Below are 20,420 nucleotides of genomic sequence, written 5' to 3' on the forward strand. Positions count from 1 at the left end.
AACTCCCATGCCATCTGATGCGATACCATTTTTCACAAAAATCATTGACATTTGCCAGTGTACCACCCCCACTATCCACGCGCGAGCGCAGCGAGCGCAGAGGGGCGGCGGTACGCATCCTCCGACCTTTTCATACCCCCACTATCCACGTCGGCGTGGAGTTGAGAATAGAATAGTGTGGCGAGCGCAGCGAGCCACCGAGCCCGAAGCGTGGCGAGCGCAGCGCGCCCCGCGAGGGGACGCGGATACCTTCACAGGTAAGCGCGTCCCTTCGCGGGCTTCACAGGTATCCGCGTCCCCTCGCGGGGCTCGCTGCGCTCGTATACCAGTGAAGCCCGCGAAGGGACGCGCTAACCTGTGAAGGTATCCGCGTCCCCTCGCCACGCTTCGGGCTCGCTGCGCTCGCCACACTATTCTATTCTCAACTCCACGCCGACGTGGATAGTGGGGGTATGAAAAGGTCGGAGGACGCGTACCGCTGCGTTCGCCACGCTTCCGGTGCGCGTGTATAGTGGGGGTGGTACACAAGGGAAGGGGGTCATTTCAAAAATTAGGGTGGGGCTCTGGGGGCCATTTGACATAGTACCCTATGTAAATTTATGGTCCATCTGGTTTTTTTTTAAGAGAATTTCAAATTTTACACTGTAAATTAACATTGAAACAGTGGTTGCTATGTGTAAAAAGGGATAGCAACATATGTCACCAACTGATAATCAGTTGGTGACATATGTTGCTATGCCTTTTTACACATAGCAACCACCGTTTCAATGTTAATTTACAGTGTAAAATGCTGGTTGCTATGTGCAAGAGTGCATAGCAACACTTGCCACAAACAAAATATATACAGGTGACGTATGTTGGTATGCGCTATTTGACATAGCAACCAGTGTTATCCACTGTAATTTTAACTGAGTTACATTGGTTGCTATGTGCAATACCATATAGCAACATAAGCCAATCACTGATAATATGGTGACATACATTGCTATGTGCTAGTGCACATAGCAAGCAGTGTTATATGCGATTTTTGTTATACTAACATTGATTCCCCCTGGCCATCTCACCTACTCCTCTGGCCCACTCCACCTGCCCCTGGGCCCCCCTCCTACCCTTCTTCCCCACAAGCCATCTGCCCCCCTCCTCTCACCCCCCCCTCCCCCCCCCCCCCCCCCCCACACACTCTTCAAATTTATTTAGAAACGCTTCAGGGCACTTACATTTCAGCAAAGGCAGGGTGTGTAATGAATTCCGCGCTGTTTGCAGAGTGAAGTGCATGCTGGGACACTTCCTGTCTTCCCTGCATGCAGTTTTCCAGTTTGAGTGACATTAGTGGATGAAATCGCGGTCATCGCGGGCATTGAGGTGTACATTACACAGCTCAATGCCCGTGATGACCGCGATTTCAATGTTAACTTGACTAAAATGATTCTGGAATACCATTGCTGTGATCCTCTGTCACACAGAAGCAGTGTGAGAGGTGACAGCAGATGATTTGGCCAAAATTTACAGGGACACAATAATTACAGGGACACAATACGGCTAGGGGTGATACATGAATAATTACAGGGACACAATACGGCTAGGGGTGATACATGATGGGTGAACACTGCTTAAGATAACAGGGAATGTTATTACTTATTTTGGGGGAAGAGTAGGAAACGGGCCTAATTCAGGTGTGTATGCAAATTCAGTCATACATGCAAAATCAACTGACTCAGTAAAGACAACTTTGGGTAAAAGACACAGTAATTTACTTCCAAAGAAAAAAGCATAAAGTACAGAACAGGAAACATGAAAGATGAAGTAGCAAACATTCCAATTAGGAAACATGAAAGGCTTAAACGGATTTTCAAGCAAGGAAAAGTCAATGGAGTTTTAATTGTCTTTTTCTAATAGAGTCAATGCATGTAATATCCGCTCAAATGTATTGTCCATACCCAGGCTCTTCCTCCACATAAATTCCTGGAGGTAGCTTTCCAGTAAATGCCTGGCAGTCCCCCGGTGGCGTTTATTGCGCCATTTTGCGGCCCCCCACATTCGTTCAATGTTTTGTGTGTGGACCCCTGTTGTGGGGTCCACAAAATTATACCGATGGTTGACTTTTGCATGCTGGAATCCTGCCGCCTCCAGCGGCTCGGTATTGTAGGCCCTCCAGCAGTCACTGTATATGCTCAAGCCCGGCTCCACGTGTTCCACAATGGCAGCCAATAAAGTGGGGGCGTCCCGGGTGGCCACTTTCGTGGCAAAGCACTGGCCGGTTTCCCGGCAGATGCCCCCAAACACCCACTGTTGGGGTAGCACGCGGCCGACATGGGACTTTCAGCGGACGAAAAGAGTCTCGTCGACCTCGACTATTTTGTCGGGCCCACCGATGCGCCGCTGGGCCTGAGCCATCAGGTCCATGAGGCACGCCTCCCTCATGTACTTATTATAAAGCACTGTTGTCTTGGCGGAGATCCCAAGGTGCCGCTCACAGAAGTCGCCGGTCGTCAACTCCTCTGCCCAGTTGAAAATGAACCCGACGATGTTCACGTAAGACATCCGGCAGCCAGGAATGAAGAGCCCCGCACGGAGACTAATGTTCTGCCGGCAGGCTCTCACGTGGCAGCGCCACATCCCCTCCTTCTCACTGAGCTTCATGGCATGGCCATTGCCACAAGTAGCTTCCTTGGGCAACAGCTTATGCTCCTGGAGGAATGATATAGTCTCCGCCTCCGTCTGAGGCAAGGAGTACATGGTCACTCCAGATGCCATGGCCATGACAGGAACCAGCACAGGATCCAGGAGCACAGAGGGGAATCAGGATCAATCAGCAGCAGAATCAGCAGCAGGGACTCTGGAATCACGATGCATCAGCAGCAGAATCAGCAGCAGGGATTCAGGAATCACGATCAATCAGCAGCAGGGACTCAGGAATCACGATCAATCAGCAGCAGAATCAGCAGCAGGGACTCAGGAATCAGCAGCAGGGACTCAGGAATCAGGAATAATCAGCTCCAAATCAATCAATACGCACAAATCTCTCTCTCTCAAACCACAGCTCTTATCTCCAACAAAACTACCCACAAAATGAAACTCTGACAGGCTGTCACAGGGGGTCGGTCTCAGACAGGGGAATGTACCCTTTTGTGTTATGAAAACTGTCCTGTAAACATCAGTTACTATGCAGACTCAGAATTGATGTGACCCAGTGCAGATGTTACTATGCAGACTAAGGGTCATTCCAACCTATTACAGATGTGAGTGTGAGCGGGAAATCGCGGGCATCGCGGTCATCTTGTACCGCAAATAGCACCCGCGATGCTTCAATCAACGCGATTTTCAATGGGGCCGATGAAAAAGTTGAGGAATCAAGGGCATCGCGGGCATCTTGTCCCCCAAATAACACTCGCGATGCCTCAATCACCGCAATTTTCGGCCCGACAACCGCGATGAACATCGTGGGCGCCGTTCTAGGTAAAGAGTACCCATGATTTGAGGGGAAGAGCAGGAGTATAATAGGGGCTGATGGCTGCTGATGTATGAGATACACCAGAGAGTGCGGGGAGGAGACTGGTCAGATCTCTGGGCTGGTAACACACAGTGACATGATGTGAGGGGAAGAGCAGGAGTATAATAGGGGCTGATGGCTCCTGATGTATGAGATACACCAGAGAGTGCGGGGAGGAGACTGGTCAGATCTCTGGGCTGGTAACACACAGTGACATGATGTGAGGGGGAGAGCAGGAGTATAATAGGGGCTGATGGCTCCTGATGTATGAGATACACCAGAGAGTGCGGGGAGGAGACTGGTCAGATCTCTGGGCTGGTAACACACAGTGACATGTGAGGGGAGAGCAGGAGTATAATAGGGGCTGATGGCTCCTGATATATGAGATACACCAGAGAGTCCGGGGAGGAGACTGGTCAGATCTCTGGGCTGGTAACACACAGTGACATGATGTGAGGGGAAGAGCAGGAGTATAATAGGGGCTGATGGCTCCTGATGTATGAGATACACCAGAGAGTGCGGGGAGGAGACTGGTCAGATCTCTGGGCTGGTAACACACAGTGACATGATGTGAGGGGGAGAGCAGGAGTATAATAGGGGCTGATGGCTCCTGATGTATGAGATACACCAGAGAGTGCGGGGAGGAGACTGGTCAGATCTCTGGGCTGGTAACACACAGTGACATGATGTGAGGGGGAGAGCAGGAGTATAATAGGGGCTGATGGCTCCTGATGTATGAGATACACCAGAGAGTGCGGGGAGGAGACTGGTCAGATCTCTGGGCTGGTAACACACAGTGACATGATGTGAGGGGGAGAGCAGGAGTATAATAGGGGCTGATGGCTCCTGATGTATGAGATACACCAGAGAGTGCGGGGAGGAGACTGGTCAGATCTCTGGGCTGGTAACACACAGTGACATGATGTGAGGGGGAGAGCAGGAGTATAATAGGGGCTGATGGCTCCTGATGTATGAGATACACCAGAGAGTGCGGGGAGGAGACTGGTCAGATCTCTGGGCTGGTAACACACAGTGACATGATGTGAGGGGGAGAGCAGGAGTATAATAGGGGCTGATGGCTCCTGATGTATGAGATACACCAGAGAGTGCGGGGAGGAGACTGGTCAGATCTCTGGGCTGGTAACACACAGTGACATGATGTGAGGGGGAGAGCAGGAGTATAATAGGGGCTGATGGCTCCTGATGTATGAGATACACCAGAGAGTGCGGGGAGGAGACTGGTCAGATCTCTGGGCTGGTAACACACAGTGACATGATGTGAGGGGGAGAGCAGGAGTATAATAGGGGCTGATGGCTCCTGATGTATGAGATACACCAGAGAGTGCGGGGAGGAGACTGGTCAGATCTCTGCGCTGGTAACACACAGTGACATGATGTGAGGGGGAGAGCAGGAGTATAATAGGGGCTGACGGCTCCTGATGTATGAGATACACCAGAGAGTGCGGGGAGGAGACTGGTCAGATCTCTGCGCTGGTAACACACAGTGACATGATGTGAGGGGGAGAGCAGGAGTATAATAGGGGCTGACGGCTCCTGATGTATGAGATACACCAGAGAGTGCGGGGAGGAGACTGGTCAGATCTCTGGGCTGGTAACACACAGTGACATGATGTGAGGGGGAGAGCAGGAGTATAATAGGGGCTGACGGCTCCTGATGTATGAGATACACCAGAGAGTGCGGGGAGGAGACTGGTCAGATCTCTGGGCTGGTAACACACAGTGACATGATGTGAGGGGGAGAGCAGGAGTATAATAGGGGCTGACGGCTCCTGATGTATGAGATACACCAGAGAGTGCGGGGAGGAGACTGGTCAGATCTCTGGGCTGGTAACACACAGTGACATGATGTGAGGGGGAGAGCAGGAGTATAATAGGGGCTGACGGCTCCTGATGTATGAGATACACCAGAGAGTGCGGGGAGGAGACTGGTCAGATCTCTGGGCTGGTAACACACAGTGACATGATGTGAGGGGGAGAGCAGGAGTATAATAGGGGCTGACGGCTCCTGATGTATGAGATACACCAGAGAGTGCGGGGAGGAGACTGGTCAGATCTCTGGGCTGGTAACACACAGTGACATGATGTGAGGGGGAGAGCAGGAGTATAATAGGGGCTGATGGCTCCTGATGTATGAGATACACCAGAGAGTGCGGGGAGGAGACTGGTCAGATCTCTGGGCTGGTAACACACAGTGACATGATGTGAGGGGGAGAGCAGGAGTATAATAGGGGCTGATGGCTCCTGATGTATGAGATACACCAGAGAGTGCGGGGAGGAGACTGGTCAGATCTCTGGGCTGGTAACACACAGTGACATGATGTGAGGGGGAGAGCAGGAGTATAATAGGGGCTGATGGCTCCTGATGTATGAGATACACCAGAGAGTGCGGGGAGGAGACTGGTCAGATCTCTGCGCTGGTAACACACAGTGACATGATGTGAGGAGGAGAGCAGGAGTATAATAGGGGCTGACGGCTCCTGATGTATGAGATACACCAGAGAGTGCGGGGAGGAGACTGGTCAGATCTCTGGGCTGGTAACACACAGTGACATGATGTGAGGGGGAGAGCAGGAGTATAATAGGGGCTGACGGCTCCTGATGTATGAGATACACCAGAGAGTGCGGGGAGGAGACTGGTCAGATCTCTGGGCTGGTAACACACAGTGACATGATGTGAGGGGGAGAGCAGGAGTATAATAGGGGCTGATGGCTCCTGATGTATGAGATACACCAGAGAGTGCGGGGAGGAGACTGGTCAGATCTCTGGGCTGGTAACACACAGTGACATGATGTGAGGGGGAGAGCAGGAGTATAATAGGGGCTGATGGCTCCTGATGTATGAGATACACCAGAGAGTGCGGGGAGGAGACTGGTCAGATCTCTGGGCTGGTAACACACAGTGACATGATGTGAGGGGGAGAGCAGGAGTATAATAGGGGCTGATGGCTCCTGATGTATGAGATACACCAGAGAGTGCGGGGAGGAGACTGGTCAGATCTCTGGGCTGGTAACACACAGTGACATGATGTGAGGGGGAGAGCAGGAGTATAATAGGGGCTGATGGCTCCTGATGTATGAGATACACCAGAGAGTGCGGGGAGGAGACTGGTCAGATCTCTGGGCTGGTAACACACAGTGACATGATGTGAGGGGGAGAGCAGGAGTATAATAGGGGCTGATGGCTCCTGATGTATGAGATACACCAGAGAGTGCGGGGAGGAGACTGGTCAGATCTCTGGGCTGGTAACACACAGTGACATGATGTGAGGGGGAGAGCAGGAGTATAATAGGGGCTGATGGCTCCTGATGTATGAGATACACCAGAGAGTGCGGGGAGGAGACTGGTCAGATCTCTGGGCTGGTAACACACAGTGACATGATGTGAGGGGGAGAGCAGGAGTATAATAGGGGCTGATGGCTCCTGATGTATGAGATACACCAGAGAGTGCGGGGAGGAGACTGGTCAGATCTCTGCGCTGGTAACACACAGTGACATGATGTGAGGGGGAGAGCAGGAGTATAATAGGGGCTGACGGCTCCTGATGTATGAGATACACCAGAGAGTGCGGGGAGGAGACTGGTCAGATCTCTGGGCTGGTAACACACAGTGACATGATGTGAGGGGGAGAGCAGGAGTATAATAGGGGCTGACGGCTCCTGATGTATGAGATACACCAGAGAGTGCGGGGAGGAGACTGGTCAGATCTCTGGGCTGGTAACACACAGTGACATGATGTGAGGGGGAGAGCAGGAGTATAATAGGGGCTGATGGCTCCTGATGTATGAGATACACCAGAGAGTGCGGGGAGGAGACTGGTCAGATCTCTGGGCTGGTAACACACAGTGACATGATGTGAGGGGGAGAGCAGGAGTATAATAGGGGCTGATGGCTCCTGATGTATGAGATACACCAGAGAGTGCGGGGAGGAGACTGGTCAGATCTCTGGGCTGGTAACACACAGTGACATGATGTGAGGGGGAGAGCAGGAGTATAATAGGGGCTGATGGCTCCTGATGTATGAGATACACCAGAGAGTGCGGGGAGGAGACTGGTCAGATCTCTGGGCTGGTAACACACAGTGACATGATGTGAGGGGGAGAGCAGGAGTATAATAGGGGCTGATGGCTCCTGATGTATGAGATACACCAGAGAGTGCGGGGAGGAGACTGGTCAGATCTCTGGGCTGGTAACACACAGTGACATGATGTGAGGGGGAGAGCAGGAGTATAATAGGGGCTGATGGCTCCTGATGTATGAGATACACCAGAGAGTGCGGGGAGGAGACTGGTCAGATCTCTGGGCTGGTAACACACAGTGACATGATGTGAGGGGAGAGCAGGAGTATAATAGGGGCTGATGGCTCCTGATGTATGAGATACACCAGAGAGTGCGGGGAGGAGACTGGTCAGATCTCTGGGCTGGTAACACACAGTGACATGATGTGAGGGGAGAGCAGGAGTATAATAGGGGCTGATGGCTCCTGATGTATGAGATACACCAGAGAGTGCGGGGAGGAGACTGGTCAGATTTCTGGGCTGGTAACACACAGTGACATGATGTGAGGGGGAGAGCAGGAGTATAATAGGGGCTGATGGCTCCTGATGTATGAGATACACCAGAGAGTGCGGGGAGGAGACTGGTCAGATCTCTGGGCTGGTAACACACAGTGACATGATGTGAGGGGGAGAGCAGGAGTATAATAGGGGCTGATGGCTCCTGATGTATGAGATACACCAGAGAGTGCGGGGAGGAGACTGGTCAGATCTCTGGGCTGGTAACACACAGTGACATGATGTGAGGGGGAGCAGGAGTATAATAGGGGCTGATGGCTCCTGCTGTATGAGATACACCAGAGAGTGGGGGAGGAGACTGGTCAGATCTCTGGGCTGGTAACACACAGTGACATGATGTGAGGGGGAGAGCAGGAGTATAATAGGGGCTGATGGCTGCTGATGTATGAGATACACCAGAGAGTGCGGGGAGGAGACTGGTCAGATCTCTGGCTGGTAACACACAGTGACATGATGTGAGATGGGAGAGCAGGAGTATAATAGGGGTTGATGGCTCCTGATGTATGAGATACACCAGAGAGTGCGGGGAGGAGACTGGTCAGATCTCTGGGCTGGTAACACACAGTGACATGATGTGAGGGGGAGAGCAGGAGTATAATAGGGGCTGATGGCTCCTGATGTATGAGATACACCAGAGAGTGCGGGGAGGAGACTGGTCAGATCTCTGCGCTGGTAACACACAGTCTTCCTGACCCAGATTTTCAAGTAGTCTAGGAAGAGATAAAAGATTGCGCAACACCCTTTTTCAAAGGGGGGAACAATTTATTGGTACACTCACATTTTCCAGAATAAAACAAGCATATAGTCACCAGCCGGTGACAATTGATGGGGAGGTTACATCCAGATCTGTTCTTCCACCAATGGAAAAAAGGGTTCCGGAAACCTTTTGTCGAAGTGGAGAAACAGCGGATGGTATCAGGATTCAACAGACCTCCAGTTAGCATATACAAGGGTAATTCATCCAGCCACGGGAACACCAGCTTAATGCATTTCAGACCTTTGGGTCCTTCATCAGAAATGAAAAAATTGAATTTTCCCCTTCAATAAGAGAAATATCATTCTGAGGACTTCCTTTACAATTATAGTGTAAGTCCTAAACCTCAGAAGCGCTGGAATATTGACATATCCCCCCCATCTACTGTTGTCTTATGTTTTGGAAGGTTGGTGGACCTTCCTATATGTCATAACCTGCCGCATCTGGTCATCAGCGCAAAATAATACCATATTGTATTTGGTAACACACAGTGACATGATACTGTAAGTGATGTATTTAGTGATTATTACTCACCTGTGCTGATATCTGTAGGGATTTCCTCCTCCTTACACATCTGGTTACCCCTCATATAAGACTCATCTTCCTCTGTATCTTCTTCCTTAATACAAGTCACATACGTCTCCTCTCCTCCCTCTGTATCTTCTGCCTTCATATCAGTCACATGCGTCTCTTCTTCTCCCTCTGTATCTTCTACCTTCATATCAGTCACATATATCTCTTCTCCTCCCTCTGTATCTTCTGCCTTCATATCAGTCACATACGTCTCTTCTTCTCCCTCTATATCTTCTTCCTTCATATCAGTCACATACGTCTCTTCCTCTTTCTTTATTTCATCTAACTTTATATCAGTTAGTTTTTCACTCTATAAAACCAGACATTGTTTTGTGGGATATTTAAACTGAGATGCAACATCATCTAGAAAATATATAGTGACAGTCACTTTGGTGCATTAGAGAAACCCTAAATCCCACCTACCTGATCCTCCTGTGGGGTCCTGTGATTCTCCTCTGTACAATCCTGGGAATACAGAGGACGGGGACAGCTCTCTGGCGTATTCCTGTTACTGGGCGCATCTGTAGGAGACACGTAGTGACTGAGTACATGGTATATATGTGATTATCCTGGGAATACAGAGGACGGGGACATCTCTCTGGGGTATCCCTGTTACTGGCTCCATCTGTAGGAGACACGCAGTGACTGAGGACATGGTATATATGTGATTATCCTGGGAATACAGAGGACGGGGACATCTCTCTGGGGTATTCCTGTTACTGGGCCCATCTGTAGGAGACACGCAGTGACTGAGGACATGGTATATATGTGATTATCCTGGGAATACAGAGGACGGGGACATCTCTCTGGGGTATTCCTGTTACTGGGCCCATCTGTAGGAGACACGCAGTGACTGAGTACATTGTATATATGTGATTATCGTGGGAATACAGAGGATGGGGACATCTCTCTGGTGTATTCCTGTTACTGGGCCCATCTGTAGGAGACACACAGTGACTGAGGACATGGTATATATGTGATTATCCTGGGAATACAGAGGACGGGGACATCTCTCTGGGGTATTCCTGTTACTGGCCCATCTGTAGGAGACACGCAGTGACTGAGGACATGGTATATATGTGATTATCCTGGGAATACAGAGGACGGGGACATCTCTCTGGGGTATTCCTGTTACTGGGCCCATCTGTAGGAGACACACAGTGACTGAGTACATGGTATATATGTGATTATCCTGGGAATACAGAGGATGGGGACAGCTCTCTGGGGTATTCCTGTTACTGGGCCCATCTGTAGGAGACACACAGTGACTGAGTACATGGTATATATGTGATTATCCTGGGAATACAGAGGACGGGGACATCTCTCTGGGGTATTCCTGTTACTGGGCCCATCTGTAGGAGACACGCAGTGACTGAGGACATGGTATATATGTGATTATCCTGGGAATACAGAGGACGGGGACATCTCTCTGGGGTATTCCTGTTACTGGGCCCATCTGTAGGAGACACGCAGTGACTGAGGACATTGTATATATGTGATTATCCTGGGAATACAGAGGACGGGGACATCTCTCTGGGGTATTCCTGTACTGGGCCCATCTGTAGGAGACACACAGTGACTGAGGACATTGTATATATGTAATTATCCTGGGAATACAGAGGACGGGGACATCTCTCTGGGGTATTCCTGTTACTGGGCCCATCTGTAGGAGACACACAGTGACTGAGGACATTGTATATATGTGATTATCCTGGGAATACAGAGGACGGGGACATCTCTCTGGGGTATTCCTGTTACTGGGCCCATCTGTAGGACACACAGTGACTGAGGACATTGTATATATGTGATTATCCTGGGAATACAGAGGACGGGGACATCTCTCTGGGGTATTCCTGTTACTGGGCCCATCTGTAGGACACACAGTGACTGAGGACATTGTATATATGTGATTATCCTGGGAATACAGAGGACGGGGACATCTCTCTGGGGTATTCCTGTTACTGGGCCCATCTGTAGGAGACACGCAGTGACTGAGTACATTGTATATATGTGATTATCCTGGGAATACAGAGGACGGGGACATCTCTCTGGGGTATTCCTGTTACTGGCCCCATCTGTAGGAGACACGCAGTGACTGAGGACATGGCATATATGTGATTATCCTGGGAATACAGAGGACGGGGACATCTCTCTGGGGTATCTCTGTTACTGGGCCCATCTGTAGGAGACACGCAGTGACTGAGTACATTGTATATATGTGATTATCCTGGGAATACAGAGGACGGGGACATCTCTCTGGGGTATTCCTGTTACTGGGCCCATCTGTAGGAGACACGCAGTGACTGAGGACATGGTATATATGTGATTATCCTGGGAATACAGAGGACGGGGACATCTCTCTGGGGTATCTCTGTTACTGGGCCCATCTGTAGGAGACACACAGTGACTGAGGACATTGTATATATGTGATTAAAAGATGCTGGGTGTATATAGGGGACCCCCATACCTGCTCCCCCTGTACAATAAATGTCTCCTCTTACCCAGTGATGTAGGGGGTCGGTGATTCTCCATCATTACGTCCTTGTACAGACCCCTGTATTCCTCTATATACTCCCCGTTCTGCATGGAGAGATAGACAGTGACATCCTGACACCTCATAGGAACCTGAAACATCCCCCGGTGTTACTGTATAACGTCCCATTCCCAGCAGTCACCTCTCCGGTCACATCCCCCGGTGTTACTGTATAACGTCCCATTCCCAGCAGTCACCTCTCCAGTCACATACTCCGGTGTTACTGTATAACGTCCCATTCCCAGCAGTCACCTCTCCGGTTACATACTCCGGTGTTACTGTATAACGTCATATTCCCAGCAGTCACCTCTCCGGTCACAGCCCCCGGTGTTACTGTAAACGTCCCATTCCCAGCAGTCACCTCTCCGGTCACATCCCCCGGTGTTACTGTATAAATTCCCATTCCCAGCAGTCACCTCTCCGGTCACATCCCCCGGTGTTACTGTATAACATCCCATTCCCAGCAGTCACCTCTCCGGTCACATCCCCCGGTGTTACTGTATAATGTCCCATTCCCAGCAGTCACCTCTCCGGTCACATTCCCGGTGTTACTGTATAAGTCCCACTCCCAGCAGTCACCTCTCAGGTCACATCCCCCGGTGTTACTGTATAACGTCCCACTCCCAGCAGTCACCTCTCCGGTCACATCCCCCGGTGTTACTGTATAACGTCCCATTCCCAGCAGTCACCTCTCCGGTCACATCACCTGGCGTTACTGTATAATGTCCCATTCCCAGCAGCCACCTCTCCTGTCACATCCCCAGTGTTACTGTATAATGTCCCATTCCCAGCAGTCACCTCTCCTGTCACATCCCCAGTGTTACTGTATAATGTCCCATTCCCAGCAGTCACCTCTCCTGTCACATCCCCAGTGTTACTGTATAATGTCCCATTCCCAGCAGTCACCTCTCCTGTCACATTCCCGGTGTTACTGTATAAGTCCCACTCCCAGCAGTCACCTCTCAGGTCACATCCCCCGGTGTTACTGTATAACGTCCCACTCCCAGCAGTCACCTCTCCGGTCACATCCCCGGTGTTACTGTAGAACGTCCCATTCCCAGCAGTCACCTCTCCGGTCACATCACCTGGCGTTACTGTATAACGTCCCATTCCCAGCAGTCACCTCTCCTGTCACATCCCCAGTGTTACTGTATAACGTCCCATTCCCAGCAGTCACCTCTCCGGTCACATCCTATAATGTTACTGAATAACGTCCCATTCCCAGCAGTCACCTCTCCGGTCACATCCCCCGGTGTTACTGTATAACGTCCCATTCCCAGCAGTCACCTCTCCAGTCACATACTCCAGTGTTACTGTATAACGTCCCATTGCCAACAGTCACCTCTCCGGTTACATACTCCGGTGTTACTGTATAACGTCATATTCCCAGCAGTCACATCTCCGGTCACAGCCCCTGGTGTTACTGTATAACGTCCCATTCCCAGCAGTCACCTCTCTGGTCACATCCCCCGTTGTTACCGTATAACATCCCATTACCAGCAGTCACCTCTCCTGTCACATCCCCCCGTGTTACTGTATAACGTTCTATTCCCAGCAGTCACCTCTACGGTCACATCCCCCGGTGTTACTGTATAACGTCCCACTCCCAGCAGTCACCTCTCCGGTCACATCCCCCGGTGTTACTGTAGAACGTCCCATTCCCAGCAATCACCTCTCCGGTCACATCACCCGGCGTTACTGTATAACGTCCCATTCCCAGCAGTCACCTCTCCGGTTACATCCCCCGGTGTTACTGTATAACATCCTATTCCCAGCAGTCATCTCTCCGGTCACATCCCCCGGTGTTACTGTATAACATCCCATTCCCAGTAGTCACCTCTCCTGTCACATCCCCCGGTGTTACTGTAGAACGTCCCATTCCCAGCAGTCACCTCTCCGGTCACATCCCCGATGTTACTGTATAACGTCCCATTCCCAGCAGTCACCTCTCCAGTCACATCCCCCGGTGTTACTGTATAACGTCCCATTCCCAGCAGCCACCTCTCCGGTCACATCCCCTGGTGTTACTGTATAACGTCCCATTCCCAGCAGTAACCTCTCTGGTCACATCCCCCGGTGTTACTGTATAACGTCCCCTTCCCAGCAGTCACCTCTCCGGTCACATCCCCTGGTGTTACTGTATAACATCCCATTGCCAGCAGTCACCTCTCCGGTCACATCCCCCGGTGTTACTGTATAACATCCCATTCCCAGCAGTCACCTCTCCGGTCACATCCCCCGGTGTTACTGTATAACGTCCCATTCCCAGCTCTCACCTCTCCGGTCACAACCCCCGTGTTACTGTATAACGTCCCATTCCCAGCGGTCACCTCTACGGTCACATCCCCCGGTGTTACTGTATAACGTCCCATTCCCAGCAGTCACCTCTCCGGTCACATCCCCCGGTGTTACTGTATAACGTCCCATTCCAAGCAGTCACCTCGCCGGTCACATCCCCCAGTGTTACTGTATAACGTCCCATTTCCAACAGTCACCTCTCCTGTCACATCCCCCGGTGTTCCTGTATAACGCCACATTCCCAGCAGTCACCTCTCCGGTCACATCCCCCGGTGTTACTGTATAATGTCCCATTCCCAGCAGTCACTTCTCTGGTCACATCCCCCGTGTTACTGTATAACGTCCCATTCCAAGCAGTCACCTCTCCGGTCACATCCCCCAGTGTTACTGTATAACGTCCCATTCCCAACAGTCACCTCTCCGGTCACATCCCACGGTGTTACTGTATAACGCCACATTCCCAGCAGTCACCTCTCCTGTCACATCCCCAGTGTTAATGTATAACGTCCCATTCCCAGCAGTCACCTCTCCGGTCACATCCCCGGTGTTACTCTATAACGTCACATTCCCAGCAGTCCCCGGTGTTACTGTATAACGTCCCATTCCCAGCAGTCACCTCTCCGGTCACACGCCCCGGTGTTACTGTATAACGTCCCATTCCCAGCAGTCACCTCTCCGGTCACATCCCCCGAAGTTACTGTATAATGTCCCATTCCTAGCAGTCACCTCTCCTGTCACATCCCCAGGTGTTACTGTATAATGTCCCATTCCCAGCAGTCACTTCTCTGGTCAAATCCCCCGTGTTACTGTATAACGTCCCATTCCAAGCAGTCACCTCTCCGGTCACATCCCCCAGTGTTACTGTATAACGTCCCATTCCCAACAGTCACCTCTCCTGTCACATCCCCCGGTGTTCCTGTATAACGCCACATTCCCAGCAGTCACCTCTCCGGTCACATCCCCCGGTGTTACTGTATAATGTCCCATTCCCAGCAGTCACTTCTCTGGTCACATCCCCCGTGTTACTGTATAACGTCCCATTCCAAGCAGTCACCTCTCCGGTCACATCCCCCAGTGTTACTGTATAACGTCCCATTCCCAACAGTCACCTCTCCGGTCACATCCCACGGTGTTACTGTATAACGCCACATTCCCAGCAGTCACCTCTCCTGTCACATCCCCAGTGTTAATGTATAACGTCCCATTCCCAGCAGTCACCTCTCCGGTCACATCCCCGGTGTTACTCTATAACGTCACATTCCCAGCAGTCCCCGGTGTTACTGTATAACGTCCCATTCCCAGCAGTCACCTCTCCGGTCACACGCCCCGGTGTTACTGTATAACGTCCCATTCCCAGCAGTCACCTCTCCGGTCACATCCCCCGGAGTTACTGTATAATGTCCCATTCCTAGCAGTCACCTCTCCTGTCACATCCCCAGGTGTTACTGTATAATGTCCCATTCCCAGCAGTCACTTCTCTGGTCAAATCCCCCGTGTTACTGTATAACGTCCCATTCCAAGCAGTCACCTCTCCGGTCACATCCCCCAGTGTTACTGTATAACGTCCCATTCCCAACAGTCACCTCTCCTGTCACATCCCCCGGTGTTCCTGTATAACGCCACATTCCCAGCAGTCACCTCTCCGGTCACATCCCCCGGTGTTACTGTATAATGTCCCATTCCCAGCAGTCACTTCTCTGGTCACATCCCCCGTGTTACTGTATAACGTCCCATTCCAAGCAGTCACCTCTCCGGTCACATCCCCCAGTGTTACTGTATAACGTCCCATTCCCAACAGTCACCTCTCCGGTCACATCCCACGGTGTTACTGTATAACGCCACATTCCCAGCAGTCACCTCTCCTGTCACATCCCCAGTGTTAATGTATAACGTCCCATTCCCAGCAGTCACCTCTCCGGTCACATCCCCGGTGTTACTCTATAACGTCACATTCCCAGCAGTCCCCGGTGTTACTGTATAACGTCCCATTCCCAGCAGTCACCTCTCCGGTCACACGCCCCGGTGTTACTGTATAACGTCCCATTCCCAGCAGTCACCTCTCCGGTCACATCCCCCGGAGTTACTGTATAATGTCCCATTCCTAGCAGTCACCTCTCCTGTCACATCCCCAGTGTTACTGTATAACGTCCCATTCCCAGCAGTCACCTCTCCGGTCACATCCCCCAGTGTTACTGTATAACGTCCCATTCCCAGCAGTCCCCGGTGTTACTGTATAAAGTCCCATTCCCAGCAGTCACCTCTCCGGTCACATCCCCGGTGTTACTGTATAACATCCCATTCCAAGCAGTCACCTCTCCGGTCACATCCCCCGGTGTTACTGTATAACGTACCATTCCCAGCAGTCACCTCCCCGGTCACAACCCCCGGTGTTACTGTATAACGCCCCATTCCCAGCAGTCACCTCTCCGGTCACATCCCCCGGTGTTACTGTACAACGTCCCATTCCCAGCAGTCACCTCTCCGGTCACATCCCCTGGTGTTACTGTATAACGTCCCATTCCCAGCAGTCACCTCTCCGGTCACATCCCCCGGTGTTACTGTATAACGTCCCATTCCCAGGAGTTACCTCTCTGGTCACATCCCCGGTGTTACTGTATAACGTCCCATTCCCAGCAGTCACCTCTCCGGTCACATCCCCCGGTGTTACTGTATAACGTCCCATTCCCAGCAGTCACCTCTCCGGTCACATCCCTCGGTGTTACTGTATAACGTCCCATTCCCAGCAGTCACCTCTCCGGTCACATCCCCGGTGTTACTGTATAACATCCCATTCCCAGCAGTCACCTCTCCTGTCACATCCCCCGGTGTTACTGTATAACGTCCCATTCCCAGCAGTTACCTCTCCGGTCACATCCCCCAGTGTTACTGTATAACGCCCCATTCCCAGCAGTCACCTCTCTGGTCAGCAGCTGAATGATCTTGTTGGTGAGTTCCAGGATCTTCTGGTCATTGTGCCTCTCATGTATCAGTGAGTGAGGTGGAGGCACCGTGATGGGGCTCTGGGTCCTGCTCAGTCCTCCTGACACAAGGGGACGGCTGCTGGGTGTCTCACACTTACCGGGTGTCTTCCTCACTACTGTGTAACCCTGTGTATTGGGGGAGACATACATACAAGTTGTAGTTCAGTTATGTGTCTTCTTATTAGGAGTGAATATACATTAATGGTCTAGTTGTGGCATTTCCTGGTGCTGGTGCTGGTGCTATTAGTGGACCGGATTCGGATGTAAAAGTAAAGTAAGTATCTTTTACCTGGAACAAACCATACTGCACTTCTGTGGGTACAAATACATTTATATTGTTTCTGTGCACGGCAAATACTGGCTGATTTTGCGTGTAGCCCACACCACATCTACTGTGGGGATAGGGAACTTACCGAGGTACACATACACAGCTTGCTGCATTATAGACAGGTGTCCACCACAGGGGACAGTGCGCAGCAGGAGCTGTGAGGACAGGGAACTTACAGAGGTACACATACACAGCTTACTGCATTATAGACAGGTGTCCACCACAGGGGCCAGTGCGCAGCAGGAGCTGTGAGGACAGGGAACTTACCGAGGTACACATACACAGCTTGCTGCATTATAGACAGGTGTCCACCACAGGGGCCAGTGCGCAGCAGGAGCTGTGAGGACAGGGAACTTACAGAGGTACACATACACAGCTTACTGCATTATAGACAGGTATCCACCACAGGGGACAGTGCGCAGCAGGAGCTGTGAGGACAGGGAACTTACAGAGGTACACATACACAGCTTACGGCATTATAGACAGGTGTCCCCTACAGGGGACAGTGCGCAGCAGGAGCTGTGAGGACAGGGAACTTACAGAGGTACACATACACAGCTTACTGCATTATAGACAGGTGTCCACCACAGGGGCCAGTGCGCAGCAGGAGCTGTGAGGACAGGGAACTTACAGAGGTACACATACACAGCTTGCTGCATTATAGACAGGTGTCCACCACAGGGGCCAGTGCGCAGCAGGAGCTGTGAGGACAGGGAACTTACAGAGGTACACATACACAGCTTACTACATTATAGACAGGTGTCCACCACAGGGGCCAGTGCGCAGCAGAAGCTGTGAGGACAGGGAACTTACAGAGGTACACATACACAGCTTACTGCATTATAGACAGGTGTCCACCACAGGGGCCAGTGCGCAGCAGGAGCTGTGAGGACAGGGAACTTACCGAGGTACATATACACAGCTTACTGCATTATAGACAGGTGTCCACCACAGGGGCCAGTGCGCAGCAGGAGCTGTGAGGACAGGGAACTTACCGAGGTACACATACACAGCTTACTGCATTATAGACAGGTGTCCACCACAGGGGACAGTGCGCAGCAGGAGCTGTGAGGACAGGGAACTTACAGAGGTACACATACACAGCTTACTGCATTATAGACAGGTGTCCACCACAGGGGCCAGTGCGCAGCAGGAGCTGTGAGGACAGGGAACTTACAGAGGTACACATACACAGCTTACTGCATTATAGACAGGTATCCACCACAGGGGACAGTGCGCAGCAGGAGCTGTGAGGACAGGGGAACTTACAGAGGTACACATACACAGCTTACTGCATTATAGACAGGTGTCCACCACAGGGGCCAGTGCGCAGCAGGAGCTGTGAGGACAGGGAACTTACAGAGGTACACATACACAGCTTGCTGCATTATAGACAGGTGTCCACCACAGGGGCCAGTGCGCAGCAGGAGCTGTGAGGACAGGGAACTTACAGAGGTACACATACACAGCTTGCTGCATTATAGACAGGTGTCCACCACAGGGGACAGTGCGCAGCAGGAGCTGTGAGGACAGGGAACTTACAGAGGTACACATACACAGCTTACTGCATTATAGACAGGTGTCCACCACAGGGGCCAGTGCGCAGCAGGAGCTGTGAGGACAGGGAACTTACCGAGGTACACATACACAGCTTACTGCATTATAGACAGGTGTCCACCACAGGGGCCAGTGCACAGCAGGAGCTGTGAGGACAGGGAACTTACAGAGGTACACATACACAGCTTACTACATTATAGACAGGTGTCCACCACAGGGGCCAGTGCGCAGCAGGAGCTGTGAGGACAGGGAACTTACCGAGGTACACATACACAGCTTACTGCATTATAGACAGGTGTCCACCACAGGGGCCAGTGCGCAGCAGGAGCTGTGAGGACAGGGAACTTACAGAGGTACACATACACAGCTTACTACATTATAGACAGGTGTCCACCACAGGGGCCAGTGCGCAGCAGGAGCTGTGAGGACAGGGAACTTACAGAGGTACACATACACAGCTTACTGCATTATAGACAGGTGTCCACCACAGGGGCCAGTGCACAGCAGGAGCTGTGAGGACAGGGAACTTACAGAGGTACACATACACAGCTTACTGCATTATAGACAGGTGTCCACCACAGGGGACAGTGCGCAGCAGGAGCTGTGAGGACAGGGAACTTACAGAGGTACACATACACAGCTTACTGCATTATAGACAGGTGTCCACCACAGGGGCCAGTGCGCAGCAGGAGCTGTGAGGACAGGGAACTTACAGAGGTACACATACACAGCTTGCTGCATTATAGACAGGTGTCCACCACAGGGGACAGTGCGCAGCAGGGAGCTGTGAGGACAGGGAACTTACAGAGGTACACATACACAGCTTACTACATTATAGACAGGTGTCCACCACAGGGGCCAGTGCGCAGCAGGAGCTGTGAGGACAGGGAACTTACAGAGGTACACATACACAGCTTACTGCATTATAGACAGGTGTCCACCACAGGGGACAGTGCACAGCAGGAGCTGTGAGGACAGGGAACCTACAGAGGTACACATACACAGCTTGCTGCATTATAGACAGGTGTCCACCACAGGGGCCAGTGCGCAGCAGGAGCTGTGAGGACAGGGAACTTACAGAGGTACACATACACAGCTTACTGCATTATAGACAGGTGTCCACCACAGGGGACAGTGCGCAGCAGGAGCTGTGAGGACAGGGAACTTACAGAGGTACATATACACAGCTTACTGCATTATAGACAGGTGTCCACCACAGGGACAGTGCGCAGCAGGAGCTGTGAGGACAGGGAACTTACAGAGGTACACATACACAGCTTACTGCATTATAGACAGGTGTCCACCACAGGGGA

The 20,420-nt window shown here is 51.5% G+C and overlaps 2 protein-coding genes across 5 annotated transcripts in view; both read right to left on the reverse strand.

Moving 5' to 3' along the window:
* The window catches only part of LOC146009857 (uncharacterized), a 426,052-nt gene that overhangs the window by 332,559 nt on the left and 73,073 nt on the right, over positions 1–20,420 (reverse strand). The window lies entirely within an intron of this gene.
* LOC146009866 (uncharacterized) overlaps positions 1–20,420 on the reverse strand; it is a 235,403-nt gene that overhangs the window by 15,503 nt on the left and 199,480 nt on the right. The window contains exons 4-6 of the mRNA XM_083150429.1: positions 11,912–11,990; positions 9,834–9,931; positions 9,372–9,720 (exon numbers count right to left, since the gene is read on the reverse strand). Coding sequence (XP_083006555.1) covers positions 9,372–9,720; positions 9,834–9,931; positions 11,912–11,990 — 526 coding nt within the window. The remainder of the gene's footprint in view (positions 1–9,371; positions 9,721–9,833; positions 9,932–11,911; positions 11,991–20,420) is intronic.

This window comes from Crinia signifera, chromosome 6 (assembly GCF_055691185.1).
Source record: "Crinia signifera chromosome 6, ASM5569118v1, whole genome shotgun sequence".
NCBI lineage: Eukaryota > Metazoa > Chordata > Amphibia > Anura > Myobatrachidae > Crinia > Crinia signifera.